Source organism: Portunus trituberculatus, chromosome 22, assembly GCF_017591435.1.
Source record: "Portunus trituberculatus isolate SZX2019 chromosome 22, ASM1759143v1, whole genome shotgun sequence".
Classification (NCBI taxonomy): Eukaryota; Metazoa; Arthropoda; class Malacostraca; order Decapoda; family Portunidae; genus Portunus; species Portunus trituberculatus.
The window spans coordinates 6,775,277-6,794,817 of record NC_059276.1 but is presented as its reverse complement, the minus strand read 5'-3'; the positions used below and the strand labels follow the sequence as shown (position 1 = coordinate 6,794,817).

General features: G+C 40.0%; 1 protein-coding gene across 1 annotated transcript; it reads left to right on the top strand.

Moving 5' to 3' along the window:
* Window positions 1-206: 206 nt before the first annotated feature.
* On the top strand, window positions 207-15,429 carry LOC123507339 (cleavage and polyadenylation specificity factor subunit 6-like). The gene is given in 14 exon segments (XM_045260105.1): window positions 207-424; window positions 631-743; window positions 840-936; window positions 8,688-8,936; window positions 9,442-9,669; window positions 9,847-10,267; window positions 10,634-10,647; window positions 10,649-10,853; window positions 11,753-11,833; window positions 12,847-13,010; window positions 13,141-13,279; window positions 13,442-13,548; window positions 13,652-13,953; window positions 14,069-15,429. Coding segments are annotated over 12 exon segments (2,187 nt in total). The 5' UTR covers window positions 207-424; window positions 631-743; window positions 840-882; the 3' UTR covers window positions 14,292-15,429.
* Window positions 15,430-19,541: the final 4,112 nt, after the last annotated feature.

Here is a 19,541-nt window from a genome sequence, read left to right as displayed (position 1 = left end):
TTAATTCATCTCCCTAATTCTGAATAGTTCTTGTTATTTGTATTTGTCATCCTTGGCCACCTCTATTGGTGAATAGTGCATATATGCGCCGCAAGTAACAAAGGTGAACCCTGCGGCTGGTACAGTATCAGTGCAGGTGATGTGCCTTATCTCTGTGACTGCTTGACCTGGTGTTGGAAAGTGTGAGATGTGTGTCAGCTCGGAGGCCTTTTAATGGCTAAATAGCTTGTGTTTAAAATAAGTAATATAGCTAAGAGGCAAGTGTGATAATACTGTATTCAGTTCTCGTCATTGCGACAGATGGCACAGCATATCAACCAGTTTTCCTTCCTTCCCCTGCAAGCTACTGTAGGCTGCCAGCATATCGGAGAATTATAGAAGCTTGTTAAGGTTTCTTTAATTAAATGAATAGCAAATATGTAAGGTTTGTATGGCCAAGCTTTTATTAAAAATAGAAATTTAAAAAAGACAACAAAGATGCATTAGATTTTATATACCCACTCTCACTGGAGAAGGTGTAATAAAGATAAGGATTGTATCTTACTTATATCCCAGCGTAAAAATTATTATATATTTCTCTTTGTATGTTATTTTCGTTATGAATTATGTGATAAGATATACAATTTTCAGTGTGGGTCAGAAGATGGTCTCACTGGGCAAGGCAAGGCGTTGGAGGCGGAGGCCGGCGGGAATGACGCCGCCATAAACGGACCTTTCAAACACACCCCAAATTAAGCTTTCAGGTACGTTAATAGTCCCTAATGGCGGTGGAAACATGATTATAAGTGCACAGTGGTGAGTATTGGGTGTAATGGCGGCTTGTGGGTGGTGTGTTTCAGGGCAGGAGCGAGGTAGAGGCCTGGGTGCGGGCGGCGGCGCATCATGGCGGACGTGGATATTGATCTGTACGGGGACGTGGAGCAAGACTTCACCCAGGTCAGACACACGCTCTCTTATTGCCTCCCTTTCATGTTGATTAGTGTATTGTATGTCACTAGTGCTGTACATAACGTATTGACTTAGTACAACACCCACACTCGCTAGATGTGATGAGGCGCTCTTACTTATCTTTAAAAAATACCCCACATTAATTTTATCACCTTGGAAGTCTCATTCAGCTCAGATATATGTCCTCCCCCCCTACACACCTTCCTTCCTGTTATTTAGTGTTTTGAGTGTTTAGTACAATACTGTCACTTAGGTTACTACGGGGAGATGCTGTTTGTTAGTGAATTTATTGAGTTGCCACCTTGAAGAAAACCGATTACTCTCTCTCTCTCTCTCTCTCTCTCTCTCTCTCTCTCTCTCTCTCTCTCTCTCTCTCTCCTTGTTAGTGTACTGCGTGTTACCAGAACTGTACATATGCTAAGTGGTTCGCGTAGTGTTGGTTGTGACAAATGCGTTTCTTTCACGATCAAACGATCATTAATTTCTTTTGATCTCCCCCCCTCTCTCTCTCTCTCTCTCTCTCTCTCTCTCTCTCTCTCTCTCTCTCTCTCTCTCTCTCTTATGAATGTGAGGGTATTGGCACAGTTTCTCTCCATCTCTCGGCTGACTAGTTTTTCTTGCAAGTTTTACTTTAACAGCTTAATTTTTATCTTTTAGGGTCATTTTACATTAAATTTTGGTGAATCACTACCTCAGAGCTTCCCTTTTCTTTGTGTAAATGTCTGCTACATATTTTTTTCCGTTGTCCTTTTGTTTTCCTATTTGCATTATTTATTTATTTGTATTTTGTTGTTATTGTTTATTATAATGCACTGGCATATGCAATGTTAGCAGTCGGTACAGTGAGAGTAACTTTCATCATCATCTTAGTTCATTAATAGGTGAGCATTGGGAAGTTATACATGATGCTGGGCTCTGACAGTGGCCCAAACCCTTAACCACCTGCTGCTGTGTATCATTGCATGGCAGGCAGAGGATTACTGGCAGGGTGGAGTGTGGGCTTTGTCTCTTAAATAAATGATAATAGAAACATTGATCAGACTTTTTGGGGGGTGGGGGGAGAAAATTGGTCTAGAGCAATGGTTCTTAACCTTTTTCAGTGACCATACCCTTGATATCTCAGAAAATATTCTCATACCCCCTCCAACAAATACTGTACAAACATGAAAAGGATTAGTGATAAAAACTTTGCTGAGAAATTATTAGATTTTTTAATTACTGAACACTTTTTTTCAAATGAGGTGTCAATTACTAGGATTCAACTTTAAAAAAAATTAACTTAAAAAATTGAAACAATTATAGTTAAAAGAAAATTTTGAAAAATATATGTTTTGCTTTCTCATGGTAAATATATGGTACCATTGCTACCATGTCTTGTACCCCTAGGTTTAAGGTTTCGTACCCATTGGGGTACAGGTACCCCAGGCACTGGTCTAGAGCAACAGAAAACTAAGAAAAAGCCCACTTAGTTGCCAGTTTCCATGCAGGATCGAGATTTAGCCAAAGAAAAGGGATAAATGTCTTAAAACCTCCCTCTGAAATGAGTCCAGGTTATAGGAAGGACTTACCAGCATCAGTTTGGTTATCAGTAGTGAGAGCTGTGACTGTGCCCTTCCATTCATAAGTCACTCACGGAGTTCATTGCTTCCGTTCATTGATAGAGTATGAAATCTTCCAAATTATTCATATTACTCATTTGCAAGTTTATGTACCTTAATAGTTTAAGTTTTTTCTACTAAGTTTTTCTTTTGAATTCTGCAGACATTGCTTTGAATTCATTGCACTCTTAGCATACTGCCTTGATATTATCCAGACTCGCTGGGATTTATAAGAGGCAGTGTTAGTCACCGGCTGCACATTAAGCTTTAGGTTTGGTTGTAACATGAACCTTGCTTGGTAAGGATTTCCTAAAAATTGAATTCTGCTTTAATATATAGGCGACAGCAGCACTTAATTACCCAGTGCCTTGCTTGTAGAGGCAGTAAACATCCTCTTCTTGATGTGTTTATTCACTGATGACATAGGTCTTTACTTCAGTCAATAGTCATCCTTATTCTTGCTGAAATCTAAATGTTGAGGAAATATATTTATTTTCAAATGGTTTTATACATAACTGCACTGGTAATTATTTGCTATTTTAATTATTTTCCACATTAATATTCTTAGAATTATCTAAGATTCATCTTTTTCAGATGTATAAATATCACGATCACAAAGTACTGAAGTTTATTGCAGATTTCAGAGTGAAGCAGAGGCAGGGTTTACTGGGTGTTATGTAGGGGCTTGCCTCTGTGTGTAGAGCAAACACCACTGATGGGAGTGTGAGGGGCAGGGTAGCAGTGGGGAGGAATAAGGGGGAAGGAATGGTCAGGAAGACATATCAGGCTATTGAGCATATCATGAAGCTGTGTTTTTGCATCCTTGTTTCTTGGGCTCAGGGCGTCACTTCACTCACCATTACAAACTAAGTGTTGTGGCAAAGTTGGGAAAAGAATATCAGACTGGTAATTATCTAAATTTTGAAAGCTTCGGTAGTTATTCATTTACTTTGATTGAAGGAAGTAAGTCCTAGAGAAAAGATCTTTTTCATTAATTATTGGCAGGTTAATGGATATTTTGTATTGACATTCAATGAAAGAGGTGATGTTCTTTATCTTGATACTGTGCCATAATTGAGATCACTGACACTAGCCCAGAAATGTAGCTACATGAGGGATTGCACACATGTAACACTGTCAATGAGTGATGCTACCACTCACTGATCAGCCAATGCCTTCCCATTTTGTCTTAAATGTTTACCAAAGTGACATTGTTTTTCTATCAGAGCTAGACACCAGATTAAAGGAAAAGTAATCCAATGGCTAACAGATTCTTGTAGGTTTTAGTAAGAATAACAAGTCCATTTGGCTGCATATTTCAAAAGATGAGCTGGGAGCGTGAAAAACTTGTTCATTGACAGTGTGACCATAATGCCAGTGTATGACAGAGTCACTAGGTCAGACTCAGCAATACCAAATAGTGCTGTGGTAGTGAGGCTGCCGCCTTGATGGTTATTTGTATGCACCATCCTTATTGGTGCTTGGTAGGAGTTGTGAGGGACTTCACTAGACAGTGCAGGTGTCTTAGTCAGGTGCAAGAGGGTGGAATTTTCAGTAGATGCATTTTAATTATGCATATCTTTCAGTTTGTTTCATGGCTAATTGATATTTTTTTTACAGCAGACATATAGCTAAGTCAGATTTTTGGATTATCCCTTCCAGGGTATTGTTAGGACTACATACTACATATGAGTATTCAGCTTTCATCACTATGTATAGGAAATGTATTCCTTGATTTTGTCCAAACCTGAAAAACAAACCATTGCTTTATAAGATGATTCATGGGTCTTTTTCAGTCTTTCTCTTTCTTACATATTGTAGCAATCAGTAATAAAGTCAGTTACTTGTATCTGTACAGAACAGGCATAACCCTGCTGTTGATTGGACAGCACAGTGACACAGGGGACAGGCAGGCCAGGGTGTACTGTAGGTGTTGGGTGATTACAGTCAGTCTTTGAGTTAGAGTTGTAAAGTATGTCATGAGGGTTTCAGGCGGGAACATTCACTCCTCTTTGGTCTTTGAGTCAAGGATTTCACTAGCCTAAAGTTCCTTAGTTTTGGACATGCCAGATATCACCTTCGGGGGGAACTAAACAAGAGCCTACAGTGACATTCAGATTGACAGTTTCGGTGTTATTCATTCCAGGATCGGGAAATGAGCTGGTATGAATCGAACTGCTGCGAAGTTTAGCCCTGCACCCTCCACCATTCTGCATATTATATTATGTCTGAAAAACCCATTCCTTCTGATATGTCCATCCAGATGTTTTCAATTGCCATCCTTGCTGGTTCCATTAGCTAGACATGAGCTGACAGATCCTCAGTGCTGATGATGTTCACTTTGTCTCAAGTGTTATATTAACGCTTCATGCCTTTTATATAAATCACATAAACTAGTGGAGAGATATACTGCTACTATACATATTTGAGGGTGTTTACAATTAACAGGTGTTAGTCACAGTCGTTACCTGTGTGGTGTGTGGTGTTACCTGTGTTATCAGAGCTGTCTAGGAGTATTTCTGTAACGGCGTCATCAAGAGTACTACTACTACTGCTACTACTACTACATGCACTGTAAAAGCGTCTGACGTGAGCACATCTGTAAATGCGTAAAGCTTAAGTACTGTAAACCAAAACCCAAACCTATCAGTAACAACCATTATGAGGTGTTGTGAGGTGTTCATCTTGCATTAGTAGGTGGGTCATGTGTTAGCTGGAAATGATTTGTTCTCTTTATATTGAGCCTCAGGTGTGGTACAGTGTGGCTTTTGGGATTCCAGGAGTTACCTGAAATATTTTTTATTTATTTATTTTATTATTATTATTATTATTATTATTATTATTATTATTATTATTATTATTATTATTACTACTAAATCACTGCAGTGATTCATGAGATCTTGCTAAATAAGTTGTTGCCAATGTTCATGACATATATTGATATGCAATCAGTAGATTATTCTGGTATTTATCTTTTTTAAGTTTATGAAAAGAAAAAGAATATCAAGTAAAAAATCTGTATTATGACCATTGTTCAGTGCTGCAACTTTCACTTCTAGTAGCATAACTGCGGTCATTCCTTTGCTCCAGTACCTTGAGCAAGCTCCTGCTGCTGCTGCTGCTGCCACTGCCTATGTTGGTGGTGGTGGTGGTGGTGGTGCCAGGCAGTTGGGCTTGTCAACACTTGAGTCAGTGGTGTAGCTGTTAAGGGACTGGTCTGTACACTGATAACTCATACATGGTAGTTATGTTCAATGGTTTTATATACTTTGCCATTAGGACTTTGTCATAGAATATATAGTTTTATAGAGAAATAGACACCCATTGATTGATTAACAGTTTTTGTTCTTGTTGTATACATCACATACAAGTTTTTTTCCTTCTTTTGCAGTGTGGATAAGCTTACTAAGTTTGCACATTTTGCTAATATAATTCTTCAAAATTTTCTTTCCTTTGTTAAGTGACTGACACACTTAGGATCATGACATTGATAAATCATTTATTGTCTGTGAAAATCCAAGTCTAAAAGACACAAACGCTCGTGGAAGGACGTTTTAGTTAAATAGTTCACCATTTGTGAAAGAAAACTTAATCTTACAAACATTTGTAAAAAGACACTTTTGTTTGTTTGAAAGACTTTTGAATAAGCATGTAACAATTTCCATGCTATGGTGATTTCAGTGCAGATGATTTTGAGCTATGTGGGAATGAAATAAGGCATTTTTTGGAATGTTCTGTTACTAGAAGAGCTAAATAAGAAGTTATATCTCCTCCATATTGGTAGCAAACATCAGCAACTGCACCTGAATGGTAGCTGAGCAGTGTAGGGCTTGGGACCTCCATGACCAGCAAGGATGAGGCACTAGTGTTGTACAAAGGAAGGCTTGTCAAGTCGAAAAACCAAATTGTAGAGAATGCAGATTTTCTCATGCTTTTTATAGGGCCGATTGAAACTTTTTTTTATTTTTATTTATTTATTTATTATTATTTTTTTTTTTTTTTTCCTCAATTATTTGGTACGTGATGCTGCTGTTGTACTTATGCAGCTTTCAGCGACTTCTTTATTTATTCTTTTTTTCTCTATTTTTTATACATGCATATGGCCAGTCTTCCTCAGTGACTCAGCAGCACAAACTTGTCTATCAGCAGTTCAATCAGGTTGCATGGTATATTGACTAAATGTTGCCTTAATTTAATGACTTTGCCTAAGCATTGGCAGCCTTGTTGAAGCTATGTGTTCATTGAGGGTATGAAGAGTACCTGCTGACTTACTGTGTTACTGTATTAACTATTACTGTATTGGTGTTAGTGGACACCCAGTGTTGCTGTTCTGTGTCATGGGAGGCAGGCTGGCCCCCATCGTAGTCCCTATGTATTTGAGTATCTCAATGCATTATTTTATGGCTTTAGATATGGCATGATAAGTTAGTTACCATCATATGGGGAGTAGTTGGAGTAGTTTTAAAAGGTTTTAAGTACAATCAAAATTGAATAATGGTCATTCCATCTTGGGTGGGGAGTAATGAGTGGATCATTTGTTTTCATAAAGATGGATTGAGACTTGTTCTATTTAGGAGAACTCTCTGCTCTGCTAGCATCTCCTCATTCAGCCTGTGATGTGCTGCAGACTGTTGATAGTGAGGCCGCCAGAAGGGGACTCTTATATTTCAGGCTAATTGTTGTTCTTTACAGGATTGCCAAGACAGCTGATGTTATATATACATTGATATTTGCTTATCTATACTTTATATATGTATATATACTCATATATACTTATATAATAGTCTTTCATGTTTCTTTTTTTGTATGGTGTACAAGTGTGCTTTAGGAAATGTTTACTTCTGATCTCAGGCAGACTAGTCTATTAGTTGACTTATCATATTTTGATTTTGAATCTTAACCAGAATGGTTATCAGAAGTTATTAGAATCTACATAAACATGCCTTTTCTGTTCTATTGCTTATGAATTATTTTCTTTATTCATAGCCAATTGTGATACAACTTGTTTGTAATGATCAGAATTGGCTTTTATGTGATTAATTGGAGACATATACTATATATATAAATATATATAATATATATACCAGAAATATATATATATCTAAATATAACTCTAGCAACACTGCTTCAGGGTGAACCAAGGTTTTCATTGCGTCACAGCTCATCCCTTTGTAGCCTTGTGTAGAACTGGAAGCTGCTGTGTCCCATGCTGTACCTAGGAGAGTTGAGAGCCTCTGTCACTAACTTGCTCAGGTTGTGTCATGATGGATCTCTTACTGTGCTGTTTTAATAAATAACCTTGGTTTCTAATCAAATAAAAGGGAAGTATCCCAGTCTTTAGTTATTAATTTGGTTTGTGAGGCATATGGCTTTTGTTATTTTTTCTGTGCGAGGTAATGAGTGTACATTGCCACATGCATATAATTTTGATGTAATGTATATGGAAGTCTGAATGAATGTATGGAATAATTTTTCCCACTTGCAATAAAGGGATGGCATCATTATCTCAGAGTAACATGATGCTGCTGCCATGCAAGAGTCATATTGTCTGCTGACTGTTTTATCACTGACATTAGTAATTTTGGTACAACCTTGCATGTTGAAACTGAAGCAGTGTTTCCTAAAGAATATTAGCTTTATATCTTTGATATAGATACTATTTTTATTATGTAACGCATGATGCGTCATTGATAACTGAACACAAACACTGTCCTTGTATGTGTATGTTATGCACAACATTTTCTAATGCTGTGTGTGTGTATCAAAGTGAGTGTGTGAGGGAGAGTGAGCAGATGACAAGATCTCATGGTAAGGTTGCTCTCGTCATCTACATAATTTGAACTCCTTAAATCTTGCTGTGACATAGATAAACGCGGGTATTTATATCAGAATTTTACACTGCCAGTAGACATTAATAATGGGCTCAGACAGATGTCTAATTCAGTATTTTGTTCATATTTCACTAAACATTAAAACAATTTAGTTAAGATGATAAATTTGAAAGCTTAGACATTTACTGAGCCTTAAGTTGATCACTCTTTCAGTCCAGTAGTAGTGTAGCATGTGTGTGTGAGAGGATGTGGAGTGGCTGGTGCAAGGCCTCACCTGTCTAATGGTAGACGATCGCCCATTGTTATGTAGGACGACTTTGCCGACGGTGACCTGTATGACGCTGTCCTCACGGGGGGAGGACGTGACCGGGAGCGCGAGGCCCCGCCAAGCCCTTCCCAGCCCACCTCGGAACGCAATGGAGGCTCGGCACCACCCCGCCAGTCCTCCTCACAGTCCCAGCACAGCCGCTCAGTGTCCTCGGAGGAGCGGGCTGTGTTCTCTGGCCCTGTGGCTCACACTGGACGCAAGTACCAACTGTATATCGGCAACCTGACCTGGGTGAGTCGACCTGACATGATCTGGTGGTCAGGGGTTTTCTTACAGTGATGATCTGTTTTAGGATAACTTGCATTGTATTGAATCTTGCTGTTTGTGTGTGTGTGAGTGAGTGAGAGCAAAGGCCAATGGTTGGTGTATTTTTGTGACCTACCATCAGTCTTTCCTTTCTGTGTCAGGCTTCTCATTTGTTTCCTCTTAGTGAGGTGAGATGCTTGTCTGGAACTGTTCAATACTCTGGTGCCACAGTGCCTGTAACTAATGAGGGTGTCAACAAAAATATTTGCCTGTTGTTAACTTTGTATAGTACTTGTATGTTTTATATTCTGTAAGTAGATTTGTGTTTATAATATTTTCCTTGTCTGCTGTAATGTGAAGAATATTACTTGTAAATGACATAAGTTTTCTTACAATATAGTACATACTGTGATGTGAGGATAGCTTTTCTGTGATGTTAGAAAGCTGTTTAGCTTATATATATATATATATGAAATATATTGTTTTACAGTGGACCACAGACAATGATATTGCAGCTGCAGTGCAGGCACTTGGAGTGAATGATTTCCTGGATGTTAAGTTTTTTGAGAACCGTGCCAATGGGCAGAGCAAAGGTTTCTGCGCTATCTCTCTGGGCTCGGAGTCAAGCAGCCGCTCAGTAATGGAAAAACTGCCACGCAAGGAGATCCACGGCATGAGCCCTGTGGTGACCTTCCCCAGCAAGCAGGCCCTCAACCAGGTGATGACCTCCTACACCAACAGCCTGGGCTGCCCTCAAAATTGCATGCTATAAAATGGAAAATTGAAGTAGAGTTGTCTTTTATGATCAGCACCTTAAGAGGGAAGTATAACAAAACCTTAAGGAAAGAAGTAAGTCACTTAAATGTAACAAAGTGTTGGTTTTGTCTCTTTTCAGTTTGAGTCTCAGAGCAAGACTCGGGCCAGTCCTCAGCACCAGCACCGCGGCGGCCCTGGTGGTCCAGGTGGCCACCCTGGTGGAGGACCAGGTGGCCCTGGCGGCCCCCGCATGCCACCCCCTGGGCGTGGCATGCCTCCACCAGGGATGGATCACAGACCACCCGGCCCGCCCGTCCCCCATGGTCCTCATGGAGGCTCCCATGGCGGCCCACATGGTGGCCCTCATGGCGGCCCACACAGCGGAGGACCACATGGCCCTCATGGTCCCCCTGGACCACATGGCCCTCCAGGTGGTCCACACAGTCATCACAGTGGACCTCATGGTGGACCTCCAGGGCCTCATGGTCCCCCTGGTCTTGGTCCACACCATGGCCCTCATCAAGGACCCCCCAGGGGACCACCCCCTCACAGCATGCAAGGTGAGTTTACAGTTGTGTGTCCAGTGTGTGTGTATATGTGTGTATGTTTGTGTGTGTTTGTCTGGTGCACTGCAAAACTGCAAACAGAGTAATAGCTAGGAGTGAATTGATGACATAGTGTTTCTGCCATGATTATAATGTACTGTAGTGAGAGTAGGGCTTGGACAAAATAAGTGCAGTTGTAATTGTTATGTGTTGTGGTGACTTGGTTGGTGAGTGAGAGCCAGAAAGACCTCCAGACACTTGCTGAAAAGGCACGCATGTTCTAGAGAGTAAATCAGCCACACAACATGGATAAAAATACTGAAGTGCCTTGTTCAGATGTGTCTGTTGGTTGCCTTGTACTCTTGACTTCCTTGCTGGCAGGACCTGGACCCAGAGGCACCCCCTCCCCCAGGACACATGCAGCGCCCCATGCACCCTGGAGGCCCTGGTGCCCCCCCACCAGGCCATGGGGGACCCCCTCCACGTGGTCCCCCACCCAGCATGGGGCCACCACCAGGCCAGCATGGTCCCCCACCTCCCCGGGGACCACCTCCACCCATGGACCCCAGGGCACCCCCACCAAGACCAGATTTCATTCAGGGTGAGTGTATGGCCAGCCACAGTGCAGTGATGCCAGGCCAACATTCATCCTTGAAATGTTACTCTCCTACTCAAGGACAAAACTGTTTGTCAATTTAGTAGCTTTATTTATGGTATTATGTACTTATTTTTGTTATGTTCAGATTAGTTTTCTAATTATAAACTTAAGGGGTCCTTTATTTATATCTGTAGTATATTCTTTGCACAATGGTCCCAGACTGCACAGATCTGTGCTTCAAACCCTTGGCTCAAGCCACTGATGAAACACATTCCTTCATCCAGCAGTCTGTTGTCCCTCATTGTTGTGCTTGCAATCAGTCTTAAGGGTTTTATTCAAGGAATTTTACAGTTTTTATAGAAATGTTCCCATTTTTACATGAAATGCTTTTGAAAGAAAATTATTGACATGTAATTTATTGATTATTATAAGTTAACCAATTGAAATTTAATCATGGTTTGTGAAAATTGGGTTTGAAATGTCATAATGCAGAAAATAAGTACAGTGGACTGAGTTTGTATGTGAGAAGAGCACAGAATGTGAGTGTGTGGCAAGCTGGCTGTGGCTGCAGTCAGTGAACGTGTGTGTGTTTGTGTGTGTGTGTCGGGATGGTGCAAGATGGTGACTGTGACTGACTGAGTCACCATGAGGGGAATTAGTGATGTTAAGCATGAGTTTGGGGAACCGATGTATCTAAGTCAATTGTACAGAAGATGCAAGAAAATCATACCTATATTTTCTTCCTTTGTATTATATTGAAAAGGCATCTTCTGACTTTCAAGGTCACTAGATTCATGAAAGTAACCAGTAACAGATGTAGACACCCAGCCAGCCAGGGATAGGGATCATTTAGTTAGGAGAGGGAGCACCAAGAACTGACAAGTGGTGTCTGCTGCCAACAGGGGGCTTCCCGGTCACCAGCAGTCCCCCATCTGTCCCCCACAACCTAGTACTTCCCTCCAGGCCTCCCACTCTCTCCCAAGGTACCCTCCCACCCCTCTTGATGCTGTGTGGCAGCATTTCCCCAACTGCTGCTAGGCTGTAGTGTGGTGTGTGCGTGTGTGCGTCCCGTAACACACTAACCTTGACCTTGTAATGTATGTTGTTGGCATATTGATTACCACACTGATAATCCAGACCATGGTTTGAATCCCTGGCCAGTGAGAGATTCTTGGACAGGGTGAGGGCCAGTTCTGTGAGTATATTATCTGAGCATGGATTGGGACCTACCTTTGTTATTATTGGTTGTGATTTATCTACTGTTATTTTGTTGATTTATTCTTTTCATTTTTATTTTGTTTTTTTAATTTTCTTGTAGCTTTGACTGATGTTTAATTCAAACACGCATGGATATATCTTACACACACACACACACACACACACGTAGAAAAAGAAAGACTACATTTTAATGCCCTGTTCCATTTACAGTATTGTTTAGAAAGGATGAACACAATAAGGCAGTTTGCAGGAGTGAAATCTTGTCAAAATTTCTTGTGATAGAGACACTTATATCTAGAATATTTTCATATTTGTTTCCTAAATGCTGGTGAGTTTGTTGCTTGACCGTCTCTTGGTAGAAGTGTATGGTGCTAATCACTAAGTTGTTTGTCAAGTGTGCTAACAATGTACTGAAGCCTAATCCTCAAGTCAAAATCCTTGATTATTCATCCAGTATGCTGTGTTGTGGCATAGCAAGGCTTGGCCTGACAAATTAGAAATTGCTCATAAGTTTTACTTTATAGGAGGATCATTTATTCCAAAGGAAGAAATTTCCGGCCCGTTTTGTATTCTTTTCATTCATCCATTAAAATTGTTTTTAGGTAATAGAGACATCTCTGAATCCTTTTATCTTTTAATAGAATCAGGTTTATTTATTTCATTGTCTTGTTAGTTTTATACAGTGGCAGTTTTGTAGCCAAGCAGGAATTTTATCTTCATAGATTAACAGCCATTTTGATGTTTATATCATAGTAACATTGCCCTGATTGTCTTACAGGACCACCACCTCATGGAGGACCTCCACCTCATGGCCCTCCCCCTCACGGTGGAGCCCCTCCAGCCCCTCACGTCAACCCAGCGTTCTTCCCACCTCACAGTGCACCCCCTCCAGCAGCAGCTGCTCCTCCTGCACACTATGCTCCACCACCACCTTCCCATCAGGTGGGGTGTTCACTACCACTAAAGCATCTTTGCCCTTGCTAATCATTACATCAATTTCATAATTACACTAGCTTATTCCTCCATTGCCTCCCCATACTTGTGCTTGATGGGTTGTTACTTTCCCCCTCAGCACGGCGGGTTCGCTGGGGGTGATCATCGCATTGAGGGACCACCACCACTCTCAGAGGCAGAGTTTGAGGATATCATGAACAGAAATCGTACTGTGTCAAGTTCTGCCATTGCTCGTGCTGTGGCCGATGCCTCGTCTGGTGAGTTGGCCTCTGTGGCAAGCTATGTGCATCTGTGTACTGCTGAGATTTGTGATATGAGCATTTTGTTCACTGTTTTTATAGCTGTTTTGCCTCGTTTATTTTTATATTATTTTTCCTTGAATGCCAAATGTTTGAATCTTTTTCTGTCTTTACTTCCAGGGGAGTATGCCAGTGCTATAGAGACACTTGTGACTGCCATCTCACTCATCAAGCAGTCCAAGGTGGCCCATGATGACAGGTGCAAGATACTGACCAGCTCCCTCCAGGTAACACACTCTCCTAAGACCCTGAAAGTCATGCCACAGGTATACATGGTAAACAACTACTTCTTAGTGCCACAGTTGTTGAATGAGAAATACTTCTTTACAGGATACACTGCATGGCATCGAGGCCAAGAGCTACGGCTCCAGCAAGCGACGGGAACGCTCCCGCACACCTAGCCGTCGCCGCCACCGTGACCACTCGCGTTCGAGGGAGAGGGAGTACCGAGATCGCTCACGCTCGCACTCCAGGGACCGGGAGTACGAGCGGCACCGCAGTGAGAGGGAACGCGGTACCTCTGACCGCGGTGGTGCTGACCGTGAGCGTGAGTACGAGCGCTCCTACAGCAGGGAGAGAGAGTATGACCGGGCACGCGAGAGGGACAGAGAGCGAGAGAGAGACAGGGAGAGGTAAGGAGCTCATTAACAATGTCCTTAATAAAAAGAGGATTTTAAATGCATTAGAGATTGGTATATTTCTTTCTTAAGCCTTGCAATGTGCTGAGGTGCCTCGTTCCTCCTACAGCAGCAGGTACTATGATGAGCGCTACAGGGAGAGGGAAGGCCGGAGGGAGAGGATTGAAGAGCGTCCTGTGCGTGAGCGAATTGAGGAGCGCACCACCAGGGAGGACGTGAGGGAGCCTGTGAGGGAGCGTGACCGCGAGAGGGACCGTGAGAGGGAGAGGGAGAGGGACGTCAGAACAAGAGAAGAGAGAGAGTCGTCTTCCCACCGCTCCTCCAGACACTAACACTCCTCTTCCTTTTCCTCCTCTTCCTCTTCATCTCCTCCCCTGCCACACTTTGCTCCATGCCTCTTTACTTTGTGTAGAAGTGAAATTATGACTTTTTTTTTTTTTTTTTTTTTTTTTTTTTCTCAATTTTGTTTATTTTTTATTTTTTTTACATTCCTTTTCTTTCTTTTCATGTTAGAGTGTTTCAAGGAATTTAGGTTCCGTTTCATTATCCAGCAGAAAGTCATAGTTTTTAGATTCTCATCATCACCAATAAAAAAAATGTCTTGCTAACAGGAATCATAACCAAAAGACATTTATATTTTCCGTACTCATCAATACATGCTGCTCCATTATAGGTACAACAAAGGCATTAGAGAACAATTAGCACACAAGATGTAATTTTTATGGCAGCCTTTTATTCTTATTATTATTGTGAGTGGATTATTGTATGGTTTGTCTGCCAGAAAGTGTCATGTGCCTCACTATGTGTTATATTTGTCATGTGAATGGTCATGCAGCAATTTATCCCCAGAATTATTTTTTACAATATTCTTTTTCACCCGTTCTAAGTCATTTTGCCACCACATACTAACATCACTGCCTCTGTAGCTCTTAATCAGTAATTGGTTTGCATGCCCCCTCACATGCAGCGAGGAATACAGCACTAGGGTATGCTAATGAAAACAATGTCATACAGCAAGATACTATAATGGTTTTGTAAGATTAAAGTTTGCTGGATGTCTCAAAACAGATGGGATTATGTGACTCAATTAGTGATGGGCAACAATTACTGGCAGTGTTTGTGTCCCAAGGTGGCAAGGTTACTAAGAGTTTGTGGCAAAGTATAGTACCAATTTGGAAAGTTTAGCAGAGCCTCCGATAGTATTACACACAAATTATGCAGTTGTAAGAATAATGGATTTGCTTCTATGACATACTGTAAGTTGAACAGTGGATTGTATCTGGTTTATGTTTTGGTATTTAGTTTTTTTTACCATCTTTATGATACAGTCCTAGTTATAGCATATAATTTAGGCTTGACCAATAAATGTCAATATGTAATACCTAAGTTTCTATTTTGTATTAAGATTTAACGGTAAGAAATCTGTGTGCTAACTGTAGTAGTGAAATTGAAGTGGGTTTGAGTATAAAAGCTTGTTTGAATTTCCAGGATTATTAGTGTAAGTTATGGGAGAAGGGGCTGTTGAAGGAGGTATAGCCTGGAGAGAAGGCTTTCGTCCTCTCATTTGAATTTAGTATGCATGAGGTATAGAGCCACAAAGAAAGTGATCACAATTATATAATCCTTACACTTACCCTTCACGCATAATGAATTAATATAGACCTACACCACTGTGCTGTACTTGAAGTGTGTGGCAACAGGTAGACATGTAGGAGTGATAAATGCAGGAAAAATATGCCACGTCATGTCTTCAGCTGTCTAGGAGGTGGAGAGGCATGTCTGGCTTGAATACCTTGAAATCGTAAACTCCTGCCTTGCACTGTCATGGCGTTACTAGGATAATGATTTGAGTATACAGAATGAAACTGCTTTGCTTCATAACTCAGCATATATACTGCATTATTTGTAGATTTTTGGGTATTTATTTACTCCTTAGTGTCTTATTCTTTCCTTGTCATTTTCATTTACCCATCTCATTCTTCTATTCCTTCCATTTACCTTATCTTCCATTCCCTCCCATCTCTCATTTAGCATTCATCTCTGCCTTCATAGCACCATTTTTTCCTAGCCTTTCATCTTTCATTCCTTCCTCATATATTGTAGCCCTCCTGCCTTCATATTACCATTATTTTCCTAGCTATTTATCTTCCATTCCTTCCTTCTCATTTATCATTCCTCTTGCCTTCAATCACATTCCTTCCTAGTTTTTCACTTTCCATTCCTTTATTTATCATTCCTCTGGTCTCGATCGCATTCCTTCCTAGTTTTCATTTTGCATTCTTTCCTTGCCATTTATCGTTTCTCTCCTGCCATCAATCACCATTTTTCTTAGCTTGTCGCCTTCCATTCCTTCCTACCCTCACCTAACTCCACTTCACTTCGCCCCGGTCTTGTCATCTCCCGTCATTTCTTAGCGTCTCCTTCCCTCCCAGACTAATAAGCTGAGAAGCCAAAGGAGGAATTAGCATCCCCCCCCCTTCCCCGGTATGATGGAGAGGGGAGCAGCCAGGAAGGGGAGGAGAAACGCGGGAAGGCAGGAATGCGGAGAATGATGCAATGGCAGGCTTAAATGTCATTACCAATAGAATTCAGAGCACGTCTTCGGTAAAGGTTTGATTCTCTCGTGAGGTTAATTTCTTAAAGCTATAAAGTTTGTTAGGTAGATTCTTATTTTTTTAACCATCTTTACAAAAATTATGAAAACGCCATTGAATTTTTCCTTTAATCTATCTGAACAATTAGATTTCTTTGTATATGAAGTAGAAGAAATGTGGATTTAACTGCATTTATGAAGTCGACTTTTATATATTTCTATCTATACAAAGGCAAACATTATCGATACATTTTATTTACTATCTACCATTGCCATAAAAGCTAAATATTTCACTAATCTACCCAGTGAAATTAACACCTTTACAATTGTCATTTATCCTGAACTAAAAAGAAAAAAAAAATCAACATCAACTATCACCCTTGTATTTCATTTGTTTCCATCTTATATCAATTTACATTCATTTCACAGTCCATCACATTCCCGCCACCTGCCGCGCCTTACGCCATAAGACCCTTTTACATCTAGCCAGGCAAGTAACCTTTCCACTGATTTTTCTCTCAAGCCCTCCTAAATATACAGAGAGAGAGAGAGAAAGTAACGTCATCTTATCTTTTGTCGGTATAATAAACTGACAATTTCTAGGTAGCTTAGCAGATCGTTACTGAAGATTGACAAAACTTAGAAGAAAACTGTACCGGTTGTTTTCTCTTATAAATCCTCTCTAATATACTGAGAGAGAGAGAGAGAGAGATAACATCAATGATAACTTTGTCGCTTTAATAAACTGACATTTTCTAGATTAGCAGATCGTTCTTAAGATAGACAAAACGGAAAAGAAAGAATGCACACTCTCTCTCTCTCTCTCTCTCTCTCTCTCTCTCTCTCTCTTCCTTCGGCAAGCTCTTATGACGCAACAGAAGCCAAAGAAATACACGAGAGAGAGAGAGAGAGGAGTAATGGGGAAGGATAGGAATGGTGGGGTGACTCCATTGATGGTTGAATACGCGAAATATAAATCTCACGACCTTAATAGCTTTCACTAGACGGTGACTCGCTAGCAGATGTATAGAAGGTGAAGGCGGTGGTGGTGGTTGCGTTAAGAAGTAAAAGAAAAAAAAAGAATAAATAAATAGTAAAAATGAATAACTACCGTCAACTCATATACTCGCCACTTTAAAAAGTCGCCTAAGAAAAAAAAAAATTAAGTAAATGGTTGTATGGTTGTATCTAAAAAATATGGTAAGGAATATTAAGGAATTGAATAACTATTGGGTAAATTTATGAAGATTTGGATGATGAAGAGAGAAATGAAATATAAATGTTAGAATAAGGAGAAATCTTAATTTGGGAAGGGAGGATCGAGAAGACTGGGTAGGAAAAGGGGATCGAAGTGCAGATAGGAGAGGAAAATGAGGCAGATCAATAATACAAGATTGACATATGGTTGGAAGAAAAGTCGAATGAAGAGAAGGAAAGAAGAAATTTAGGTGAAGGAAGACGAAAAGAAAGAAAAAATAATAAGACTAATAATCAGGAGAAAATAAAACAATAATCAGGAGATGGACGACAAAAAGGGAAAGTAGATGAGATAGTAATAATAATAATAATAATAATAATAATAATAATAATAATAATAATAATAACAATAATGATAATAACAATAAAAGAAAAAAAATAGTGGAAAAATGCAGAGAGAGAGAGAGAGAGAGAGAGAGAGAAAGAGAGGATTAAATATTGAGATGCCGCAAGAACAAAATAAGCCACACCCTTTTTAGAAGTTTGTTTATTCAAGGAGATCAGAGGAAAGGGAGCATTTAAAAGGAATATATTGTCTTGTCTTGGTTTATATATTTTTACTCTATTACTGGCAAGTCTTACATAACTCTCTCTCTCTCTCTCTCTCTCTCTCTCTCTCTCTCTCTCTCTCTCTCTCTCTCATTTTTTTCCATTCTTTCCTCCTTATCGTCTTTGTTCTCCTATTCTCATTTTATCAATACTCTCCACCTCCTCTTCCTCTTCTTTATCACATTAACGCATTTTCATCTGCCCTTCTTAATTCCTCTTCCTCTTCCTTCTCATCCTCTTTCCCATCTTCCTTCTGAGAACAATGTACAGAAATATATAATCAGTTCTCTATATCTCTCTACATTTTCACCTTATCTTACCTAAATAGATTACATGAAGCTCTATTTTCAGTACCAGACCAAAATCTTTCGTCACAGGATTTTCTCTTTCTGGAAACGGCTATATATACTTTGGAGGAGAATGTTTAAGAGAAATAGAAGAAATAGGAAGAAAATATGAGAAAAGAAAGACGAGGAGGAAGAAGAGAGAAAAGAAGGAAAGATACACCGGAAAAATAAAGATGAAATAAAGAATGTATAGAGATGAATTATAGAAACAGAAAATAAAAGAGAAAGATGAGGAAGAGGAAATGAAAGAAGGAAGGAGACACGGAAAAAGTACAGCTAAAAATAAAGACTAGAGAAAGTAGAAGAAGAGAAAGACGAGGAGACGGAAGAATAAATAAAAAGAAGGAAGGAGACACAAAAAGTAAAGCTAAAAATAAGGACTAGAGACAGACAGAAAGTAGAAGAGAAAGACGAGGTGACGGAAGAATAAATAAAAAGAATAAAGGAGACACAGAAAGAGTAAAGCTAAGAATAAAGACTAGAGATAGACAGAAAATAGAGGAAGAGAAAGACGAGGAGGAAGAGGAAAGGAAAGAAGGAAGGAGACACGGAAAAAGTAAAGCTAAAAATAAAGACTAGAGACAGACAGAAAATAGAAGAAGAGAAAGAAGAGGAGGAAGAGGAAATGAAAGAATGAAAGAGACACGGGAAAGTAAAGCTAAAAATAAAAGAATGTGAGAGACAGACAGAAATAAACGCAGGAATATTAGACAGCGAATATGACAGTAGCATATTGTAAGGAAGGTCGCGAGAGAGGTAGTAACAGGAGCTAAAAGTGAATTCTTAAATTAGACACAAGTAAGTGAAGCGAATACTGAAGTAATGATAATATAAAC